Genomic DNA, 20,254 nt, shown 5'->3' on the forward strand with positions numbered 1-20,254 from the left:
TCATAAATCTGGGTAAGAAACTGAATGCCTTCTGCATTCACTTTACCCACTGGGTTCACGGAGTGGACAGGAGGAGAGTATGTGCTAGATATTTCATGTGCTTACTTATTCCTCGTTATGAGTAACATGTAATTATTTCCGTTTTACAGATGAGATTGCGCTAAAACGGGTTAAATTGCCCAGAGAACCTCAGCTAGTAAGAAGTTGAGCCCTGATTCATACAAATGGTGGTGCTTTCCTAGCATTTATATGTGTGTATAGGGATGTGTGTTCGTGTGTGTACTCATGTGCATACACACATACATATATATATATAAATAAATGAGGGGGGAATTCTTAAAGATATGGAAAGAGACAAGCAAATCATGTGCAGGACTGTTTTTGTGGGAAAAGGCTTTCAGTCTGTCCAATACAACTTTCTGCAATGATAGAAATGCACAATATTTACATTAATATGGCTTAGCCATGTGTAGCTATTGAACACTTTGAAATGGAGGTGGTGCAACTAAGGAACTTTTATTTAGTTTTAATACTAACTTACACCAAACTAGCTTTATGTGACTTGGATATGAGGCTATTTCCATATTGGACAGGCCTAAATGTCTTCATAGTCATAGGAGGGATCAGGATTAGATCTGTCCTCCACCAGCCACACAATGACAGCATGTGCCCTGCACTGACATCACATCTATTTCAACAAGAGTCCAGCAGTCATCCCACACCTGCCCCAGCTGAAGTAAAATAAGTTCTCCAAGAGACATTGGAAAATGGAAGTGTGCTACCTGCTTTCTGACGCAGGGAAAAGACCCTCACCAGATAGCCACCATTTCTTTAGGGTTTATTGTGCATGAGGAACTATACTAAGTATTTCATGATCACCTCATTTAATTAAGAAGGTTTAACTGCACTTCATAAAAGAAGACCTGAGTTTCAAAGATGCTAAATAACTACCCAAGGTCACACAGCTACCCCAAGGCGGTAAGTAAGCACTATTCTTTACTGCTATCAAACCCTGATGTTGCTTGATATATTTCTAGAAAACATCTAGGCATGTGCCCTTCTGAGACCTCATGGAAATGGTAGCAGGATAGTTGGTCCCTCCTGCTTTTTTTGTATATCCAGGTCAGATGTACAAAAGGACTTAATCTAAATGTAAGGAGAGGGGGTAATGATGACCCTAAAGAGATTCCTTAACTACTGAGATCGATCTCTGGAGTATGCTTTTTCCAGCAGCCCCTATTACTTTTTAGATTGTTGGGTCAGAGATGCAAAAGCAGCTGGCAGTACTTTTGAAAACCAGCATGCCAAACCATCATCCCCACCTGTAAGCCTAACCAGCCTGGGGCCCAGTGCTAACAAGGTCACAGCTAATAATCACACCTAGATTTTGTCAGCTCTCCCTAACAAAGTTACCTCAGACTTCCGTGGTTGGCAGAAGTCTGTGCCTTCCCTGTGGATGATTACTATTTAGGTAACCCTTATAAGTCCTTGGAGGAGGTATAAACCCTAGGGCTGGAGTGAGTGAGGGTGAGGGGCAAGACAAGTAGAGGCAGATAAGAACAAACCTTCCTCATTGACACATCCATCCATTCTACTGAGCTGCTGGATCAATAAAGAAGGGCAGAAGCAATTGGCTTAATACCTTAAAAAGGTAGCACAACTCCAGAGGTGTGGAAGGTATGAAAAGGTCATTACCAAAAGCATAAAGACAGCAAAAGACATCCATTTTAATGAAAGACACCAGAGACATGGAGGGGCAGGGAGACTAATACAAAGCAGGGGCATTATTTCTTACTTAACTGTGGGAAAGCCAAATTCACTTTAGTCCCTAACTCTCCACTCCTCAATTAGAAATGAGGTGCATCCTTCCTCCTCTCCAAACCTTACCCTCTCTCAGTTCCAGCAAATGCCAAGGCCCCAGGATGGACGCCAGGGCAACATGTGGGAGCTGGCCACTAGAGGGTGGTGTTTCTGTAGTTAAGGGGATCCTTGAAGCCCTACAAATTTGGATGGGAGTGGCAGCCAACTGGTACCTTTACATTATAGCAAGAAGCCAGTAGAAAAGTGAGTGTTAGGGCAATGATCCGGAGTGAGTGAGGAGTAAGGAATAGAAATGAGGTAGGAAGAAAGAATTAATCCTGATTTTCCATCAAAGGCCATCAACAAGGATATTGGCCACAGCTCTCCCCAGAGGCAGAGAAATAAATGATAAAAAGATTCCTCAATTTAGGGCCTCCCTGGTGGTGCAAGGGGTTAAGCACTGCACTATGAAGCAATCCACAGCCTCTGCAGCACGAGCTCCATCCCCAGCAGGCCAGGGAGAAACCCACATGGCAAAGCAGACCTCTCCTGTCTCTCCCATTGCTCCCCTCAGCAGTGTATTTCGGTCAGTCGGTCAGTCTGCCTGTTCTGTTCCCCACTTATCATCTGCCTGCATCTCTGGCCTGTATCCCAGCTCTTGTATGCATAAATCTTAAAAAAAAAAAAAAGATTCCTCAGTTTATTTGCATATATACATTGTCAACCCTAGGGAGCCAGCTCCACTTCGGGTATCCAAGCTCCTCTCACCCACCACACCCAAAACCTACATAGGAGACTGGGTCCTAAATAAACAATGCCCAAGAATCATATTCCAACCCTGCAGGTTATAACAACTCATCTAGGGTTAGAGGTCATTGCCCATGAGACATCCTTGCCCCTTTGTAAACATTGACAACCAGACTCCTGGAGCCTGGGTAAAGTGTGCAACATGAGGGTATGCCCAGAGGGCCAGGGACACACCAGAAACCATAACCATGAAGTCCTGTGGTTTTTGCCCCTGCTGGAACCTAGCAAGTGCCAGGTCCAAAATCAAGACAGCTATTCTATGCCGAATGGATCACATGAGACTGCAGTGGCGCTCTTGTCCATAGGAATTCTCTACCCGGGCAATCTCCTGGATGACTTTGGAGAAGATGCCTCGCGTCAGCTACAAGGCATAGATTCAGGGCAAAAAAAGAAAGTTAGTTCACTACTAATAACACCCAGCCCAAAGGTAAACATCCCACCCCTTCTCTATTCCCCCACCAAGTAGTACCATAAGAAAAATACCGCTAGCCCCCCCACCCGTCTAATCTTCAGGTCCAGCACCTGATTCTCTCGAGCAGATGACTCCATAAATGTTGCACCCCAAGACTCTGCCAGCTTCTTCCCTTCAATTGCCTGGACCTCCCTAGAAGCAAATATGGGAAATGAAGGTGGAAGATTAACAATAACCCATGTTCTTTGCAAAATCTTTAGACTCTAGACTTCCTCTGATCTACCCCCACTTCCCTGAGGTTTCAGAGGAAGGTTAGAGAAGGAGAAAAATATAGGAAATCAAGCCTAGGACTGAGGGTTGAAATAAAAAATCTTAGCTTCTGCAATAGAAGGGTTATCTTGTCTTAACCTTCAAATTAGAAACAGAGTAGTGAACTGACTTGCTCAAGTCAATGCCAGAGTCAGAACTACAGCCTGATTGACTCGTAGTTCAGCTGCTTCATCTTAAGCTACAGAGATTTCCATACCTCTCTGGTGAGAGATCTGCCTTGTTTCCCACTAGCACCACTGGCAGCCTGTAAGAGAATAACAGTTACTACAGGACTCCCTCCTATTCCCCATGGATTCCAACTTCCTTTACATCAAAACTGGAGAGCGCCCCATCAGACAGGATGTATATCTCAGCCTCCTCTAACTTGGATGTATATCTCAGCCTCCTCTAACTTGGATGTATATCTCAGCCTCCTCTAACTTGGACCAACCCTCCCCTTCACTTGCTTCTATCCCATCATGTCCACACTGCGACTCTATCCCCCAGGACCACTTACCGAGTTTTCCCATGACCTTCATGCAGCTTCTGGTACAGATTCTCAATGACGTGGAAGCTTTAAACACAGGAAGCAGAGTTACAGCCTTATTCTAGGAACTAACTCAGATACCCCAAATCCCTTACTGGCAATCTTTGTCACTTACCTATGCAGAGAGGTGACAGAATACACAAGCACATAACCGTGGACCCCAATGATGAATGAGTAGGGCAGAATGCTGTACTCATCCTGACAAGAAACAGAAACATCAACACCTAAGTCCACAACACTCAGATGGCAAGTTAGTGGGACTATTCTGGGGACCCTGGGGACTCTCCCTGGGATGCGTCCTATTCCAGTGACTACTGTTCAACAAGTATTTATAGAGTAGCTCCAATAAAGTGCTGCACACTGCTGCTATTAAAATGCTTTTCTTTTAATACTACTTTACAGATGAGTCACAGAGGTTACCAGACTTCATCTCCCAGGACTGATCAGATACCCTACCCCAAACTGGTACCTGCCCTGCTGTGTCCACCAGGTGTAGGTGAAACTCATCTTTGCCAAGAGTCACTATCTTGCTGTAAGCTGAAAAGAAAAAAAACTTCACTGTGAGGTGCCTTGTAGGACCAGCAGTGTGTGCCCCCACACTTTCTTAGCCCTGGAAGTGACAGAGATGGCCCGCCTCCAGGGAGTTTTCTGAAGAGATCATGTTAGGGTTCTTATTATCTTATCATCTGCCTGTGAATCTTAGACTTAGTACCTTGTGTCCCTCTTGGACTCAGTATCTTTCAAAATCCACACTCTAGCTCCACCAAGAGAACAGGATACTGAGAGAAGGGATCAGATTTACGTCTAGTTAAATAAACCTGTTAGCACCAGGCAACTCCCAAATCATGGAGTCGGAGATGGGGCCCCCAAACCCTCCCTACCCCATCCCTAAAGGAAAAGTCCACTCACTGTTCTCCACTGTAGGGTCATAGCCTTCGAGGAACTCGCCCTCCACAAACTGATGTGCCAAAGATGTCTTCCCTGTGGGAAACAGTGATACTTGTACCCGTGCCATCCATTCTCTGTCTTTTTCCAGCTGTGACCCAGAACTAAGGGGGACCCCAAATTAGCACTCCAGGCGGCGCATCCCGTGCGATACTTCACCCTACCCTTCCATCACCCCCCTTCTCACCCTGGCCTCCGCACCCTGGCGACCGGCTGCACTCTGCAACGGCGGGGCCCTTCCCCGTCCCACCCAGGAAGATCCAGGCGACCCTGCACCAGAACCGCCACGCACCCGCGCCTTGCAACTTGCCCCCCACACCCCGCACCCCGTCGGGAAAGCCTGACCCTACCTCCCAGAATAATGCTGGGGCCGTTCTGATGCTCCTGCAGCCAAGCGCACATTAACCCTTCATGCTCCCGCCTCCTGCAGCCTCCACGCCCCAGCACACTCCAACCCCCCCTCCGCCATCCTCCCCAGCGCGCTCTGCGCCCGCTCCCAGCGCTGCCACCCTTGCTCCCGGGGCCCGGCCCTGGAGCGCGCCCCCGGCCCGCCCGCGCCCCGCCTCACCTACGGAGCGGTACCCCAGGATGACCACCTTCCTGTAGCGCACGAGCGCCATGGCGCCGCCGGCCCGCGGGGCTCGCAGACGCGCCGGCCGAGCGCCCTAAGAGGCGGCCAGAGGCGGCAGCGCGGGAGAGGCGCGCACCCCTAAACTGCCGGGGGCCGGGGAGACGGAAACCAATACGAGCGCCGCGCCCGGCGCCGGCCACGTGATCACAACACAGCCAGACCCGGGCGGAGGAGCCGGCGCCGGGAACCGCCGCGCGCGCCGCCCCGGCCCCGCCCCCGAGGCCCGCCGCCATTGGTCCAGCCGGCGGGGAGGGGCGGGGCCTCCCGCGGGAGGGAAGGGCGGGCCTCACGTGGAGTGGGAGAGCCGCGGATGCGCGTGCGCAGACCCGGACTGGTTCATTCATAAAGAAACAGAAAGCAACCCGGGGTCCTAGAGGTGTTTGCCGTTTGCAGCCGAGCACAAGTGGTTGCGAAGAATCGTCGATGGAAAATAGCCATTGTGGCTGGGCTAGAGTTTATGTTCCAAAGACTGTAGGCCTCTCTTTTGCAAGATCTCTGGAGTCCTTGGCTGGGGGTGGGGGGAAGGCCAAAATTCCAAAATATTTCTCTTTCCCCCGCCTTCAGCTCCGATCTTTTTTTTTTTTTTTTTAAAGATTTATTTATTTATGCATCCAAGAGCTGGGGTACAGGCCAGAAATGCGGGGTTTGGGGGGTGGTGAGAGGATTCACCAGAGACAGAGTGAGGAACAGAACATGCAGATTGACTCAAATACACTGCTGAGGGGAGCAGCAGGTGAGTCAGGAGAGGTCTGCTGCGCCATGTGGGTATCTCCCTGGCTGGGGATCGAACTCATGCTGCAGTGGATGCTGACAGCTTCATAGGTTGTGTTTTAACCCCTTGCACCACCAGGGAGGCCCCAGATCCAGATCTTTTATTGTCAAGTTTCCATAGCCATCCAGGATCTAACTTCGGGACTGCAATTTTTATTTTTGGGAAAATTAGAATTTGTAGCCGTGTTGTATGTGGTTTTATCATCTCTCAATGCATTTTTTTCCAACAAATATTTTGCATATACGGTATATTACAGACATTGCTCCAGCTTTGGGCCTAAATTAACAAACATGGGCCTCCCTGGTGGCGCAGCGGTTGAGCGCTGGGTTGCGAAGCTGACCGCAGCTTCTGCAGCGCCGGTTTGATCCCCGGCTGCTCCCCGGCCACCGGAGGAGGGTCCCACATGGCGCACAGACCTCTCCTGCCGCCCGCTGCTCCCCTCAGCAGTGTACTTCGGTCCTTCTGCCTGCTCTGCTCCCCGCTCTGGCTCTGGTGAATTCTCTCACCCTCCCGCACTTCTGACTGTACCCAGTGCTTGTACAAATAAATAAATAAAATAAATAAATAAAAAAAATAAATCTTTAAAAAAAAAATAAATTAATTAACAAACATGACAGACGTGCTCTCTGTGCTCTGGAAGCTTAAAACTTGTGGGGAGAGGCACACATATAAACAAAGAAATATTAGCTAGTTAAGTACTATAAAAGGTGGTGTAAAGACATGACCACTTTAGATTAGCTATACTTCCTCTCAAAGGAAGCCCCCACTTAAACTGAGGTCTGAATGACAATAAGGAACCAGCTAGTAGAAGTTTCCAACAGAAGACTCCTTCAGTGCTAAAGTGCTAAAATGGAAATAAATTTGTTAGTTTCCAGGGGAGAGAGAGACCAGTTGGGCTAAAGGAGATGAACTCTTAGATACTGGCAGGGTCCAGGTCATGTAAAAGTTTGGGCTTATTCTGAGTACTCAGAAAGTTTTAATGGTGAAGTTGGGGTGTGACATGATCTGGATTATGTTTCTAACAGATCTCCCTGGTTGTGTAGAATGGATTCAGGTTTGATGGGGCCAGGAGCAAAAGGGTCATCACAGAGATCAGCTAGGAGGCTGTTACTTGTATTCCTGGTGAAGGTGGCTTGACTAAAATAGAAAATTCAGAATATGTTTGAGGCTGAGGTCAAACTGACTTGTTAAAGGATTTGTTATATATAAGAGGTAAGGGATGGGAAGAGAGGGAAAAAAATAGCCAGATTTAGAGTGCTGATTTGTGCCAGGTGCCTTTCATTATCTCATTTAGTATTCACAACAATCTTTAGGTTGATAATTGGTATTTTTCATTCCTTTACCAACACATATTTATCAAACAACTGCCATGTACCATTCCCATGCTGGGAATAGAGCAGTGAGCAACACAGACAAGGAGCAAATATTCTTTTGGGAGAACACTAACAATCTACAAGTAGACAGTAAATTATAATTTAAAAAGTAGTAATTGCAATGGGGGGGAACAAGATATTAATGGGCTAGAGAGTAATTTAAGATGTGAAATTCCTCTTTTTTACATATATAATATCTTAGAAAGCCTGACAAAGTGACATTTGCTGCTGCCTGATACTTGAATGATGTTAGCTCTATCACCCTTTTCTTACAGGTGTAGACACTCAGATTGAGTCCAGTTATTTCTTCTGGAAGGCCACCTAATGAAACTGGTATGTAGGAATTAGATTGTACTAGAAGAATGGTTTTATAAAACTATAGAACCATCTAATGCTTTAAAAAGCCCAGATATACAAAAGCTGTTTCAGTAGAGTCACTTCTTAATCTTACCTCAGAAAGGAACCCAGATACCTTTTCTATTGAGTAAAGGAAATTCCTTGCAGATTAGCAATTTTGTGTTGGGTTATTGGACCTGAGTGAGTTGTTGGTGATTCCAGGTTGGGTTTTAAGCTCTGTAGAACAAAACAAAGAACTGGATTCAATTAAGTTCAGTAAAAATGTATTCATTACCTACTTTGTGGTAGGCACTCTTACACTATGTTGCACACTAGAAACAGTGGCATATAGATAAATAAGAGATGCTTTTTGTGCTGTTTATCTTTCCAGATTAACTCTCCACCCTTTTCTACCCAGATTTGTGTCCAGAAGGCAGACCTGGGGGTCAGCCAAAGGGGAACACTTACAGAAGACCAGATAGAAGAAGAAAGTGTCTGTGTCCACCCCTAAAGATCACTAAACACACACACATTCTGGAAACATATCTCTTTCTGTTTCCAGTGCTCCTCTGCTCATCCTCAGGCCTGCTCTAGTAACAACCTCACCATTACTCACCTTGGAGTTCAGTTGTGGGCCTTTTTGGTTTCCCTATACTCTGCCCATACCTTTGTATAGTCTCTTTATTTAATCATTCTCCAATTCTCTTGTTTTCAGTCAGGAAGAAAACAAAAGAACTAAGACAAAGAGCTTTTGGCTTTTTCTTTTTTATACAGGAAGAGAAGATTTCACAGCAAATTTTCACTTACATTTCCTTAAACAAAATTGTATGATCTCTAGCTGTATGATCTCTAGCTGAAAAACTGTAGTGTTTTCTTTCCCAACCTCTACAGTAAGGGAAGATAAAAGAGAAGGTGATTAGGAATAAATGTTTATTGAACCAATCTATAAGACCTGTGTATCCAGAAACCAAGATATCTGTTCATTAAATCTCAATCACCTTAAAAGTATTGCATAAATGGTTACTTTGCAAAGATGACAGATATACAAAGATCACCAACGTAGCATTAAATAAAGGAAGCAAACTATCCTAACATTAGGTAAATGTGCTTAGAACAAAATTTCTAGTGACTGCATCCCATATTGCTATATCTCCAACAACTTAAGACAAAAATGCCTGAAATGCCTTCAGAAAACTGTTTCAAGTATCTCTGTGAAAAGTGAAAATATTTTTACTATGTTTGCAGCAAAATTATGGGTTCTATTACACAGGTCTTTAGGGCTTCTTGGTTTTCCAGCTTTGATGGAGAAACAATTGTGGATTCACCTCCCAGTTGACTTGATATTTATCAATTCTTGCATAACAAACTATATCAAAACTTGGTGGTTTAAAACAACAGTAATGTAATCTTTCTTAGGATTCCTTGGGTGAAATTAGAATTCTTCTGTTGTCTCTCCTGGACTCATTCATAGGGCTACCGTCAGCTGGAAGCTCACTGGGAATGGGGCCTGGGGACTAGCTACCTGCCAGGCTTCTTTCTCTCTGCACATGTCCTCCATCCTTGGGATAAAAGTGGGGTGTAGGCCAAAGGTACAGAGGGGGCTGTTGGTGAAAGGACTCAGCAGAGACAGGGTAGGGAGCAGAACAGGTGGATTGACTGAAATACACTTCTAAGGGGAGCAGCGGGCAAGACAGCAGAGGTCTGCTGCGCCATGTGAGTCACCTCCCTGGCCGGGGATTGAACTCATGCCACCGTGGCTGGCGATAGCTTGATAGTGCTGAGACTTTAACCCCTGTGCCACCAGGGAGTCACTGAAAGGCGTTTTTAATGATGGTGTGGAGAGAGTATTGAATTAATGCGGTCTTTTCTGATATGTGGATTTTGAGGCACATCTGAGATGTTCACATATTGATAGACCAGTTAGCCTGAGTCCACAGCCATGCCACAGAAAAATAACCAGAACACACAGCATGTTCCTTGCATGTTCCTGGTGTCTGATTCTCCTCTCCTCTACTCTTGACTTTCTGCTAGCACAGGGTATGATAAACCAACCCATTTCAGGGAAATAGTGTAAATAGGAAGTGCTTAGTTCTTCTCAGGGGAACTTGCTCAATCCAGAGACCACAACCAGCAACTTACAAAATAGTTGAATTGAACCTATTAGAGCTAGATGAACTTGGTGATGATCAAGTATAACTGCTCTCAAACTGGGATCCACTTCAGAGTCATCTGGAACGTTTTTAATGCAAAGGTTGTTGGGCACTACCTCAGAGTTTTGACTCAGGAGGTCCAGGCAGGACCTAAGAATTTGCATTTGAATAAGTTTCCAGGTGATATGAGGTTGCTGCTCTGGGGACTACACTTTGAGAAGCTCTGACACAGCACAACTTTTCTGTACTACAGTTAGGGAGACTACCACCCAGAAAGACAGCAGCAAAATATTGGGGAGAGAACATTGGACTTTTCATCAATCAGATCTGGCTTCAAATCCTGACCTTTTCACTATATGATCTCAGGCAGTTTACTTAACTGTTCTAAGCCCGTTTCTCTCATAAAATATAGTTAGAAAAATAAGATAGAGGATATTTGTCATCTGCAGAAAGATTGAGTTCCAGGGCTACCAGCCTCGGAACACAGACACAGTCTTCCTGTGACCTGTTTAAATCCCTCTGGAATCAAGTACTCATTTTTTAAAAGATTTATTTTTATTTATGCATACAAGAGCTGGAGTATAAGCCAGAGGTGTGTGGGGGTGAGAGGATTCACCAGAGACAGAGTGGGGTACAGAACAGGCAGATCTACTGAAATACACTGCTGAGGGGAGCAGCGGGTGAGTCAGGAGAGGTCTGCCACACCTTGGTCTGGGATCCAACTCATACAGCAGTGACAGGTGATAGTTTGATAGCGCTGAGACTTTACCCCTGCACCACCAGGGAGGTGCTCAAGTACTCATTTTTGCACAACTGTTGTAAGAAATAAATGAGATCACATGTATGATATCCCTATCCCTCCTTAAGAAAGAGTTGGTAGTGGGCCTCCCCAGTGGCTCAGCGGTTGAGCACTGGGTTGCGAAGCTGCCCGCAGCCTCTGTGGCGCCGGTTCGATCCCCGGCTACTCCCTGGCCACAGGAGGAGGGTCCCACATGGCGCGCAGACCTCTCCTGCCGCCTGCTGCTCCCCTCAGCAGTGGACTTCGGTCCTTCTGCCTGCTCTGCTCCCCGCTCTGGCTCTGGTGAATTCTCTCACCCTCCCGCGCTTCTGACTGTACCCAGTGCATGTACAAACAAACAAACTAATTAATTAATTAATTAATGCCTCTTAAAAAAAAAAAGAGTTGGTAGTCATTACATAAAAGCCATTATAATAGTTATTAATAGCAGTTTGAAAATGAGTTCATAGTTTAGCTAGAGGGGTACCCCAGAGGAAGACAGATCATCTGACCCCTTCCCTGGATGTCACTGAGAAAATGATTTTGGGGAGAGCACTCAGTTTAGCAGACATAGGGACTGGATTTGCTTAGAATACCTCTAAGGGCTCAAGTGCTCAAGAAGTCTCACAGCTGACATGGGTCCCCCCACACAAGTGTGGCCATTGTTTTCCCTTCCCAGCATGCAGGATAGGATATGTGTCCTGTATGTAGGGCACTCCCTTTCCTGGTATTTAGGTACCAGATTGTTGCCTGATGAGCAGAAAGTAGGATAAGAAGATAAGACCACCTCTGGGGGCGGCATTTCAAAGGTCATGTAGAGACTGGAGAAAGCATCCCTCCCCCAGCAAGGGGACCAAGTTCAGCACAGGATCCCTCCCCAAGATAATGCTGGGCACACCGTTAACAATTCTGCCTAGCTGAGTTGCCCATTGTCACGTTCTACTTTAAATTAATAGGTTGATATTGGCTGATCAATTACTTTCTCTTTAATTTTATATACATTAAAATCAAAATTCAGTGAAATCTTGTTCTTTCTACTCTTCACTCCCCCTCTCATCCAATCAACTATCAGACCCTATTAGTCCCACATGTAAGTATTTTTGAAGTTATCCTTTCTTTCTATCTCCCTCACCATCCCTTATCTCAGCCAACATTAGCAGGAAGGGGTGACCTTTCTAAAACCCAAATTTAATCAGGTCATTAGCCCAAGCTAAAACCTAATTAAATTAATTGAATCTGCTAAAATCCCTGTTTCTATTGAAAACATAGGAAATTCTTAGCATAATACAATGCAGGATTCATAATAAATATTTGTGAAAACATTTATGAATCTGGGAGGAATAGCCTTGTCCCTTTGTGTGTTAATTTGCTTTGTTTAAATGTCAGAACACCTCCTTTCCAACCCCCTAGAAGCACCTCTTTGTAGACTCTGGCATTTCTTACAAAGTAATATCCTCAAGGGCACACAGCTGGTGAAAAAGCACCACCAAGAATATACAGCCTTATTGTTCTTAACTGTAGAATTCCAGTTAAGTGAGAAGCAATGACAGTTTAAAAGTTACAACCACCAGTGTTATGTTTGAATCTCATGCAACACTCCCACCAAGTTTCCAGACCTTGGTATAGTTTCAAAGATAAAGGAAATATACCTTCTCACCCCATCAAAGAAGCTCCTTCATCTTTAGACAATTCCCACAGTTATTGAAAATGAGAAATTTCAAAGTTTAAAAAAATAAATAAATAGGGCCTCCCTGGTGGCCTGAGGGATTGGGCACAGCACGGTGAAGCTGTCCGCAGCCTCTGCAGCATGAGTTCAATCCCGGGCTGGCCAGGGAGCTACCTATATGGCCCAGCAGACCTCTCCTGTCTGGCCTGCTGTTCCCTTCAGCAGTGTATTTCAGTCAGTCTGCCTGTTCTGTTCCCCACTGTCTCTGGTGAATCCCTTCACCCTCCTGCACCTCTGGCCTGTGCCACAGTTCTTGTATGCATGGATAGATAGATCTTTAAAATAATAATAATAGGGCCTTCCTGGTGGCGCAGCGGTTGAGCGCTGGGTTGCGAAGCTGCCCGCGGCCTCTGCAGCACCGGTTCAATCCCCGGCTGCTCCCCGGCCACCGGAGGAGGGTCCCACATGGCACTCAGACCTCTCCTGCCGCCCGCTGCTCCCCTCAGCAGTGTACTTCGGTCCTTCTGCCTGCTCTGTTCCCTGCTCTGGCTCTGGTGAATTCTCTCACCCTCCCGTGCTTCTGACTGTACCCAGTGCATGTATAAACAAACCATCAAACAAACAAATAAATAAATAAATAAAACATGTCTCTATAAAAAAAATAAAATAAAATAAAAATAAAATAATAATAATAATAATAATAATAATAATAATAATAATAATGGGGGACTCCCTGGTGGCACAAGGGGTTAAGATGCAGCACTATGAAGCTATCAGCAGCCACTGCAGCACGAGTTGGATCCCCAGCCAGGGAGGTGACCCACATAGCTCTGCAGACCTCTCCTGACTTGCCTGGTGTTCCCCTCAGCAATGTATTTCAGTCATTCTGTCTCTGGTGAATCCTCTCAACACCACCCCCAAGACCTCTGGTCTGTACCCCAGTTCTTGTATGCATAAATAAATAAATCTTTAAAAATAATAAAATGATAATAATAATAAATAAAAGGAAATTTCAAAGAGTAACCCATCCTAATTAGTTGATCAAAGGATGAAGAGAATGAGGGAAAGGCGTCCCTCTGTGAGGAAGACTCACACCCTCTTTCCTATGGTAGTTCTAAGGTGCTTTGGGCCAGCTGCCTCCAAGAGACGAGGAAGGTGGGTGACTTTGGCTCCACATTATTTCATGGAGAGATTTATGATAGACTAGTCTCAAAGATTCTACAAGATACTATAGACAAGCCAGGGACTAGAACAAGGAAGGGATGTGTGTAGAGGAAATGGGATTAATCCCAGCTCAAATGTTTGGTGGAATCCCAGCTGCTACAGCTGCTCAAGGCTTAACCAGCTGTTCGCCGGGCAGCTGCAATATTCAGCCCAAACTTGGCTCTTAGGGTCACAGCTCTGTCTCAATTTAGGGCCACCAGCTCCAAATGAAGGCAAGACTCTGCTGAAAGAATCGCTAGAAAGCAGAAGAGAATTGCAGAAAGAGTCCCCAGTTTCAAGAACTTCTAGTAGACTTCATGTGGTTTGAAATCAGACACTTGTGTTCACAGGTTATATGGTACCAAAGAGTGAAGTTGAGAGACTGTTGGGATTAGGTTTCATAGGGAAGCAAAGGCAGAGCTGAGTGTATCACCTTCAGTTCTGTTCCTGTCCTAACTGTCATGCTTCTGTCCTAACTGTCATGCTATGCTGCCTATACTGCCTCCTACCACCTGCTCCCAAAACAAGTTCTCTGTGGGGATGGAGACAGTTCCTACTTGTGTGATCAGAATGGGCAATATGAGCCTCTCTGTTGGTGCAAGGGGTTAAATCTCAACACTGTGAAGCTATTGGCAGCCACTGCAGCACAAGTTCGATCTCTGGCAGGGCCATGGAGCTACCCACATGGCACAGCAGACCTCTCCTGTCTCCCCCACTGCTCCCCTCAGCAGTGAATTTCAGTCAATCTGTCTTTTCTGTTCCCAACTCCGTCTCTGGTGAATCCTCTCACTCTGCACCTCTGGCCTGTACCCCAGTTCTTGTATGCATAAATAAATACTTTTTAAAAAAAATAATGAGCAATCCTCACATGCTCTGCTGTGGACCACACTGTTTAGAGATTAAAAACCTAAAAAGTCCATCCAATTGCCAATTTCCTATCTAAAATGCAAGCTTGAATTTTCCTTTCACCTGCCCCAAATCCTACAATTGTATTTCATCTTCAGAACAAAATTGAAAATCCTTAAAGTGTGTCACATATCCCTCTAGCTATCCTGAACTTGAGGCTCCTCAGATTCATCTTACTTTTGCCCCCCAAGTCTAGGCCTTTGCACATACTGTTCCCTCTGCTTGGACAACTCTGACCTGTCTTCCCGGTCTCAGTTTCAATGTCACTTCCTATCTCTTTCACCACACCCAAGAGCCTCCTTTCCACCTATTCCTGTCTTAGCAGATAAACTTAAAAGCCTGTCTGACTTCATTGTTCCATCCCCTGGCACAGCGCATTTGACACACAGTAGGCAGTAAACTCATACTGAAGAGAAACTGCTCTCATGAGAATGTCCATCTGTGTACATCAATATACACACAAATCACATATACAGACAATAACAGGGGGAGGAGGGTATGAATGTGCCAAATGTCCACAAATCCCTCACTGGGAATTACCCTGACCAGTCATAGCTTTCTTCCCAGACACAACTGCTTCAGTCTCCCAGCTAGAGAAGAGAGCTTCCAAACTCCCTCTCATATAAGCAGGGACCACAAAAGTAGCCAAGGCTAAGCATGTCAGTCAAGCTTTCGGTCAGAAATGCTCATTTTTTAAAAATATTTATTTATTTATGCATACAAGAGCTGGGGTACAGGCCAGAGATGTGGGGGGTGAGAGGATTCACCAGAGACAGAGTGGGGAGCAGAACAGGCAGACTGAATGAAACACACTGCTGAGGGGAGCAGCAGGCGGGACAAGAGAGGACTGCCTCGTCATATGGTTTCTCTCTGGCTGGCATGGGATCAAACTCATGCTGCAGAGGCTGCAGATTGCTTCATAGTGAGGTGCTTAAGCCCTTGCGCCACCAGGGAGGAAGAAATGCTCATTTTTCAAGTAGAGTTGATTATTTTTCACTAAGTAAAGATCCTATCTTAGATTTGGCCTCTTCTTTTTTTTTTTTTTTTTTTTTTTTTTGTGGGACCCTCGCTAGTGGCCGGGGATTGAACTGGCGCTGCAGAGGCTGCGGGCAGCCTCGCAACCCAGCACTTAACCGCTGCGCCACCAGGGGAGGCCCAAGATTTGACCTCTTCTTATTTCAAACATTTCTAGAAGCTTATATTAATATGCTAAGACTACCATAACAAACTATAACTTGGTGGTATTAAACATCTATACATTTATTTTCTCAGAATTTAGGAAGTCAAAACTCCAAGATTGGGCCTCCCTGGTAGTGCAAGGGGTTGAGTGTAAGCACTGTGAAGCTATCCACAGCCTCTATAGGACAAATTCGATCCCCGTCTGGCCAAGGAGCTAACCACATGGCATAGCAAACCTCTCTTGTCTCGCCCACTGCTCCCCTCAGCAGTGTATCTCAGTAGATCCGCCTGTTCTGTTCCCTACTCTATCTCTGATGAGTCCTCTCACCCCTTGCACCTCTGGCCTATACCCCAGATCTTGTATGCATACATAAATCTTTAAAAAAAATACCTTTAAATTAAAAAAAAAAGTCCAAGATCAAGTTTCTGGCTAACTGATTTCTGATGCAAGCTCTCTTCCTGTCCTCATATGGTCTCTCCTCAGTGGGAGTAAAGACACAAAGCAAGCTTCTTATGGGGGTAGGATCCTGTCAGATAAGATCCCCACTGTTAGGATCTCATTTGACCTTAATCATTTCCTTAGAGGCTCCATCTCTGATATAGCCACACAGATCTTCAACAGGAATCTGAAGTTAGGGCCACACACATTCAGCCCATAACAAAACTCAACCTCCCCTCTCCTCTTATCCAAAAGAAACCAAAAGTCTTACACCAGCCTGCCATGGATTCCTGCCAGAAACCTGCACCTATCTATTTATTTCCTTAACTGATGTCTAGGTAGCTTTAGTTGGGGAGGTCTGTGATCCAGGTAGGAAGAAAAAGTCAATGAAAATAAGAAATAACTGTCAGAAGGTAGGACTTTATTAGTGACTCCATAAAAGGAATGAGGAAAAGTCAAAACAGTTTAAGACCCAATTGGCTGGGCCTCCCTGGTGGCGCAAGAGGTTAACTGTCAGCACTATGAAGCTATCCACAGCCACTGCAGCATGAGTTTGATCCCCAGCCAGGGAGCTGGTGAATCCTCTTACCACCACCACCACCACCACCACCACCCTGCACCTCTGGCCTGTACCCCAGTTCTTGTATACACAAATAAATAAATCTTAAAAAAAAAAAAAAAAGACCCAATAGGCTGCGGCTCCATCCATCAAGGCAGTTTTATTTCTTGTTATTCTTCCTCAAGTTCCACCATTTTACCCGCTGGGGTAACTTCGTCAAGTGACTTAAACTTCTCTTTACCTCAGTCTCCGCATCTGGAATACGATCTCATAGGGTTCTTGTGTGGGTTAAATGAGAATGCACATGAAATGCTAGAAGAGGGCCTGGCAGGTAGTATGTTCCCAGGAAACACTGACAACATATAGTTAATACTTCTTGGTCTCCAGCAATAACCAGACTGCACATCTTCATCCCAGATTCCAAGCCCTTGTCCATGATGTCACTTCCGCCTGGAATGTTCTAGGTACCCCCCACCTATACATGCTTCAACATCCTATTCAGGCCTTACTTTCTCCACAAGACCTTCGCTGACCCAACATACACATTCAACCCATTCTGACTAAATAGCCGTGTTGCTTTGGTAGTTGACAATCTTGTATCTCTATGTGTATTCAGGGGAGACGCTGTTTTTTAACCTTTTGTGCATTTTCTCGGTGTCTAATACAGTGCTTACTCTGCAGGTGTTCAATAAACTCTGCTTGAAGGAAGAAATGGGGGGAAAGCCTGGATTCTAAGCAATAAAAGGTCACCTTAACTTTTCAGTAGTGGTACTCAACTGGTTTCCCAGATGCAGAGGGCATTTGCCAGGATTACAACGAAACTCTGCACTATCTCAAAACAAGATTTTAAAATTATACTTGTTTTAAAACAAACCCTAGTCTGTCACATAGCGCTTTCTGAAGAATGGCACATTTCTGAAATCAAAGTTATAGGGACAGGGCCTCCCTGGGGGCATAGGGGCTAATTCAAACCCCCACCAGGGGGCTAACCCACATATGTCACAGCAGACCTCTCCTGTCTCTGCTCACTGCTCCCCTCAGCAGTGTATTTCAGTAGATCTGACTGTTCTGCTCCCCGCTCTGTCTCTGCTGAATTCGCTCACTCCTTGTACCTCTGGCCTACACCCAAGTTCTTCTACACACACACACACACACACACACACACAAAAGGTTATAGGGACAACACAACTCTCCAAAAGTTTGGGAACAAGTGATAACATTTCTAGTAGCGTGATGAGGCAAAAAGCAGAAAGCAGCAAAAGCAGTGAGAAATGGATGCAGAGTATAGAAAACATTTCCAGATTGCACAGCAGTCACACACATTTCATTAACAATCTGCCAAGGAATATTGTCTCCGGGTCTTTCTTTTCCCTAATCCTCATTGCCTAGTTGGTGGGTGAAAAGTGTTGCAGTTGGAGATGTGTAGCCAAGTGATTGTGCCCTCCTGGCCTGCTTCATGGAAATGAAATGCTGCTTGAGGGCAAGTGGTGCCTTTTTTTTTTTTTTTTTTTTTAAAGGCGCTAGGAGGGCCTCTAGGGGACAAAGTTAATAAGGAATGCAAGTCAAAGGTAAGAAGTGAGCCTCAGGCCTGGGAAGTAGGCTACAGGATGTAGTTTAAGGGAAACCAATTAGTTCTTATCTCTAACTATCTCCCTTACCAAGGTGCTAGGAATCAGCGCTATTTTGGTTTTATGGCTTAAGGCCTTATTTTCAGCAGAGCTTTACAGTATACACTTTACCTGAAAGGGTCAAAGGAGCCCACCAACAAAGAAGGACTCTTAAGTTTATCTTATTGGGCATCACCTGAAGTGACATGACAGGAGGACATCAAGATCTGATGGAGGGATAAAAAGGCAAGTTTAGAAAGAAAGTAGGGAAAGGTCCACAGCTTTGGAGTGTGTTTTTGAGATCAGGAACTGGGGAGACAGGTGGCAACAAGCTCCCCGCGTAGTGTGAGGCAAATGGCTGGGAAAAGGACAATAAAGGTAAAAAACTCAGCCTGCAACCAAATGTTACCTTTATCAAGTACTACCTGGAACCCTAAGAATGCTTTCACCTCCTGAGTCTTAAGAGGGAGGGAGAAGAGGGGAATGCACAGGAACTCTGGACGACTACAGGCTACTATACCTCCAATGTCCAGAAGCCACAGAGCTAAATGAGCCATGAAGAGTGCAAAGGTGCCCTGGTTTGGAAGGGCTTTCCCAAGCGGAGGCAGGTGGGTTCCTCCCTAGCCTGACACCTGTAGCTTAGACCTCACAGCTTAATAAGCTCCACCCACCATCTCTCCACACTGCACAGGCCCAGTCCATCGCCTGCTTGTTGTTTATAGCAGGTCTCTTTCTTATGATCTGAAGGAAACCAATCCTGATGGCCGCCAGAGGGCAGTCAGCATATATGCAGGCAGGGACAGGGCTGCTGCTCCAGCGATGGGTGGACTCTGGGTTGTGCCACCCACTTCCGCCACCCTTATCATCTCTCAGACCCTAGATGGTCCCCTTCCAGAACAGTCCAACTTGCTTGGAGCTTCTGTTCCTAATTCTGCCTAGATTATAGGTGTCCACTGAGTTGGGACCCAAAGGTCCCTGAAACACCAGGTCAGGAAGCAGAACTGTCCAGGAAGGGGGGTGGGTGTGGAGGAGCCAGTAGAAACAACAACCAGAACAGGAGATCTGAAAGGGAGCCTTTGCTTGGAAAGCTAATTTCCTGCCCCCAACTGGCTCCCAGTATATTAGGGCTAAAGACACTCCTGCGAGCAGTCCTTACGGATGGGTTTCAGACCTCTGTTCAGGTTCTTTCTCTTGGCAGTCTGTGTGGGGACATCCGTTGTGAATTATAGGGATTCCCGCTGGTCACTGGTTGGTCCAGTTACATCCCGGGGCGGGGGAAGTTAGCCCTATCCAGACCTTGACACCAGGGTAGGATGGGGACTAGGCTGATTCTTGGCCTGGGGAGGGGGCAGGACTGCAGGCTAACATTAAGGGGCTAGAATTCTTTGAGCATTGATATCAACAATGGCCTGATCCCCCCCACTCTGCCCAGCCCCCACGAACAGTGACTGGAATGTGCAGGAGTCTTTCACTCTTTGGACAGCCCTGGTGCCTCTGACAGTCGGTATGCAACCCCGTGGGCAGACTCTTGATCTTTTCTGCATGACAGAAGAGACCAGCCGCCTAGAACAGGGCATGTCTCTTCTGGTCTCTGCTGATGATCCATTGGAACCCCCCATCTGCAGTGGGAGGAAGAGCAGGAAGACCTGTTGGGGAAGAAGGGAGGAGCCGGAAGTAGGGTATAAACTCCAGGTCAGACCCTTCTCTCCTCCCTTCTGGAGGTGAATCACCCTCTGAATAGAGATATTTTCCAACGAGCTTCTGGAAGCCTTCCCTTTATTAGCTCACCTGTAGGAAAATGTCAGTTGTCAGATTGGCTGATTATCAGACAGTAT

The 20,254-nt window shown here is 45.9% G+C and overlaps 1 protein-coding gene across 1 annotated transcript; it reads right to left on the reverse strand.

Annotated features, from left to right (window-relative positions):
- Nucleotides 1-2,878: 2,878 nt before the first annotated feature.
- On the reverse strand, nucleotides 2,879-5,440 carry RHEBL1 (RHEB like 1; the record flags this gene model as incomplete). Its single annotated transcript, XM_084254974.1, has 8 exons — nucleotides 2,879-2,968; nucleotides 3,130-3,211; nucleotides 3,546-3,593; nucleotides 3,846-3,902; nucleotides 3,991-4,073; nucleotides 4,345-4,412; nucleotides 4,785-4,856; nucleotides 5,389-5,440. The coding sequence occupies 8 exons, from the start codon at nucleotides 5,438-5,440 to the stop codon at nucleotides 2,879-2,881; spliced, it is 552 nt and encodes a 183-aa protein (XP_084111100.1).
- Nucleotides 5,441-20,254: the final 14,814 nt, after the last annotated feature.

This window comes from Talpa europaea, assembly GCF_964194135.1.
Source record: "Talpa europaea genome assembly, chromosome: 15".
In the NCBI taxonomy this organism is placed as follows: Eukaryota; Metazoa; Chordata; class Mammalia; order Eulipotyphla; family Talpidae; genus Talpa; species Talpa europaea.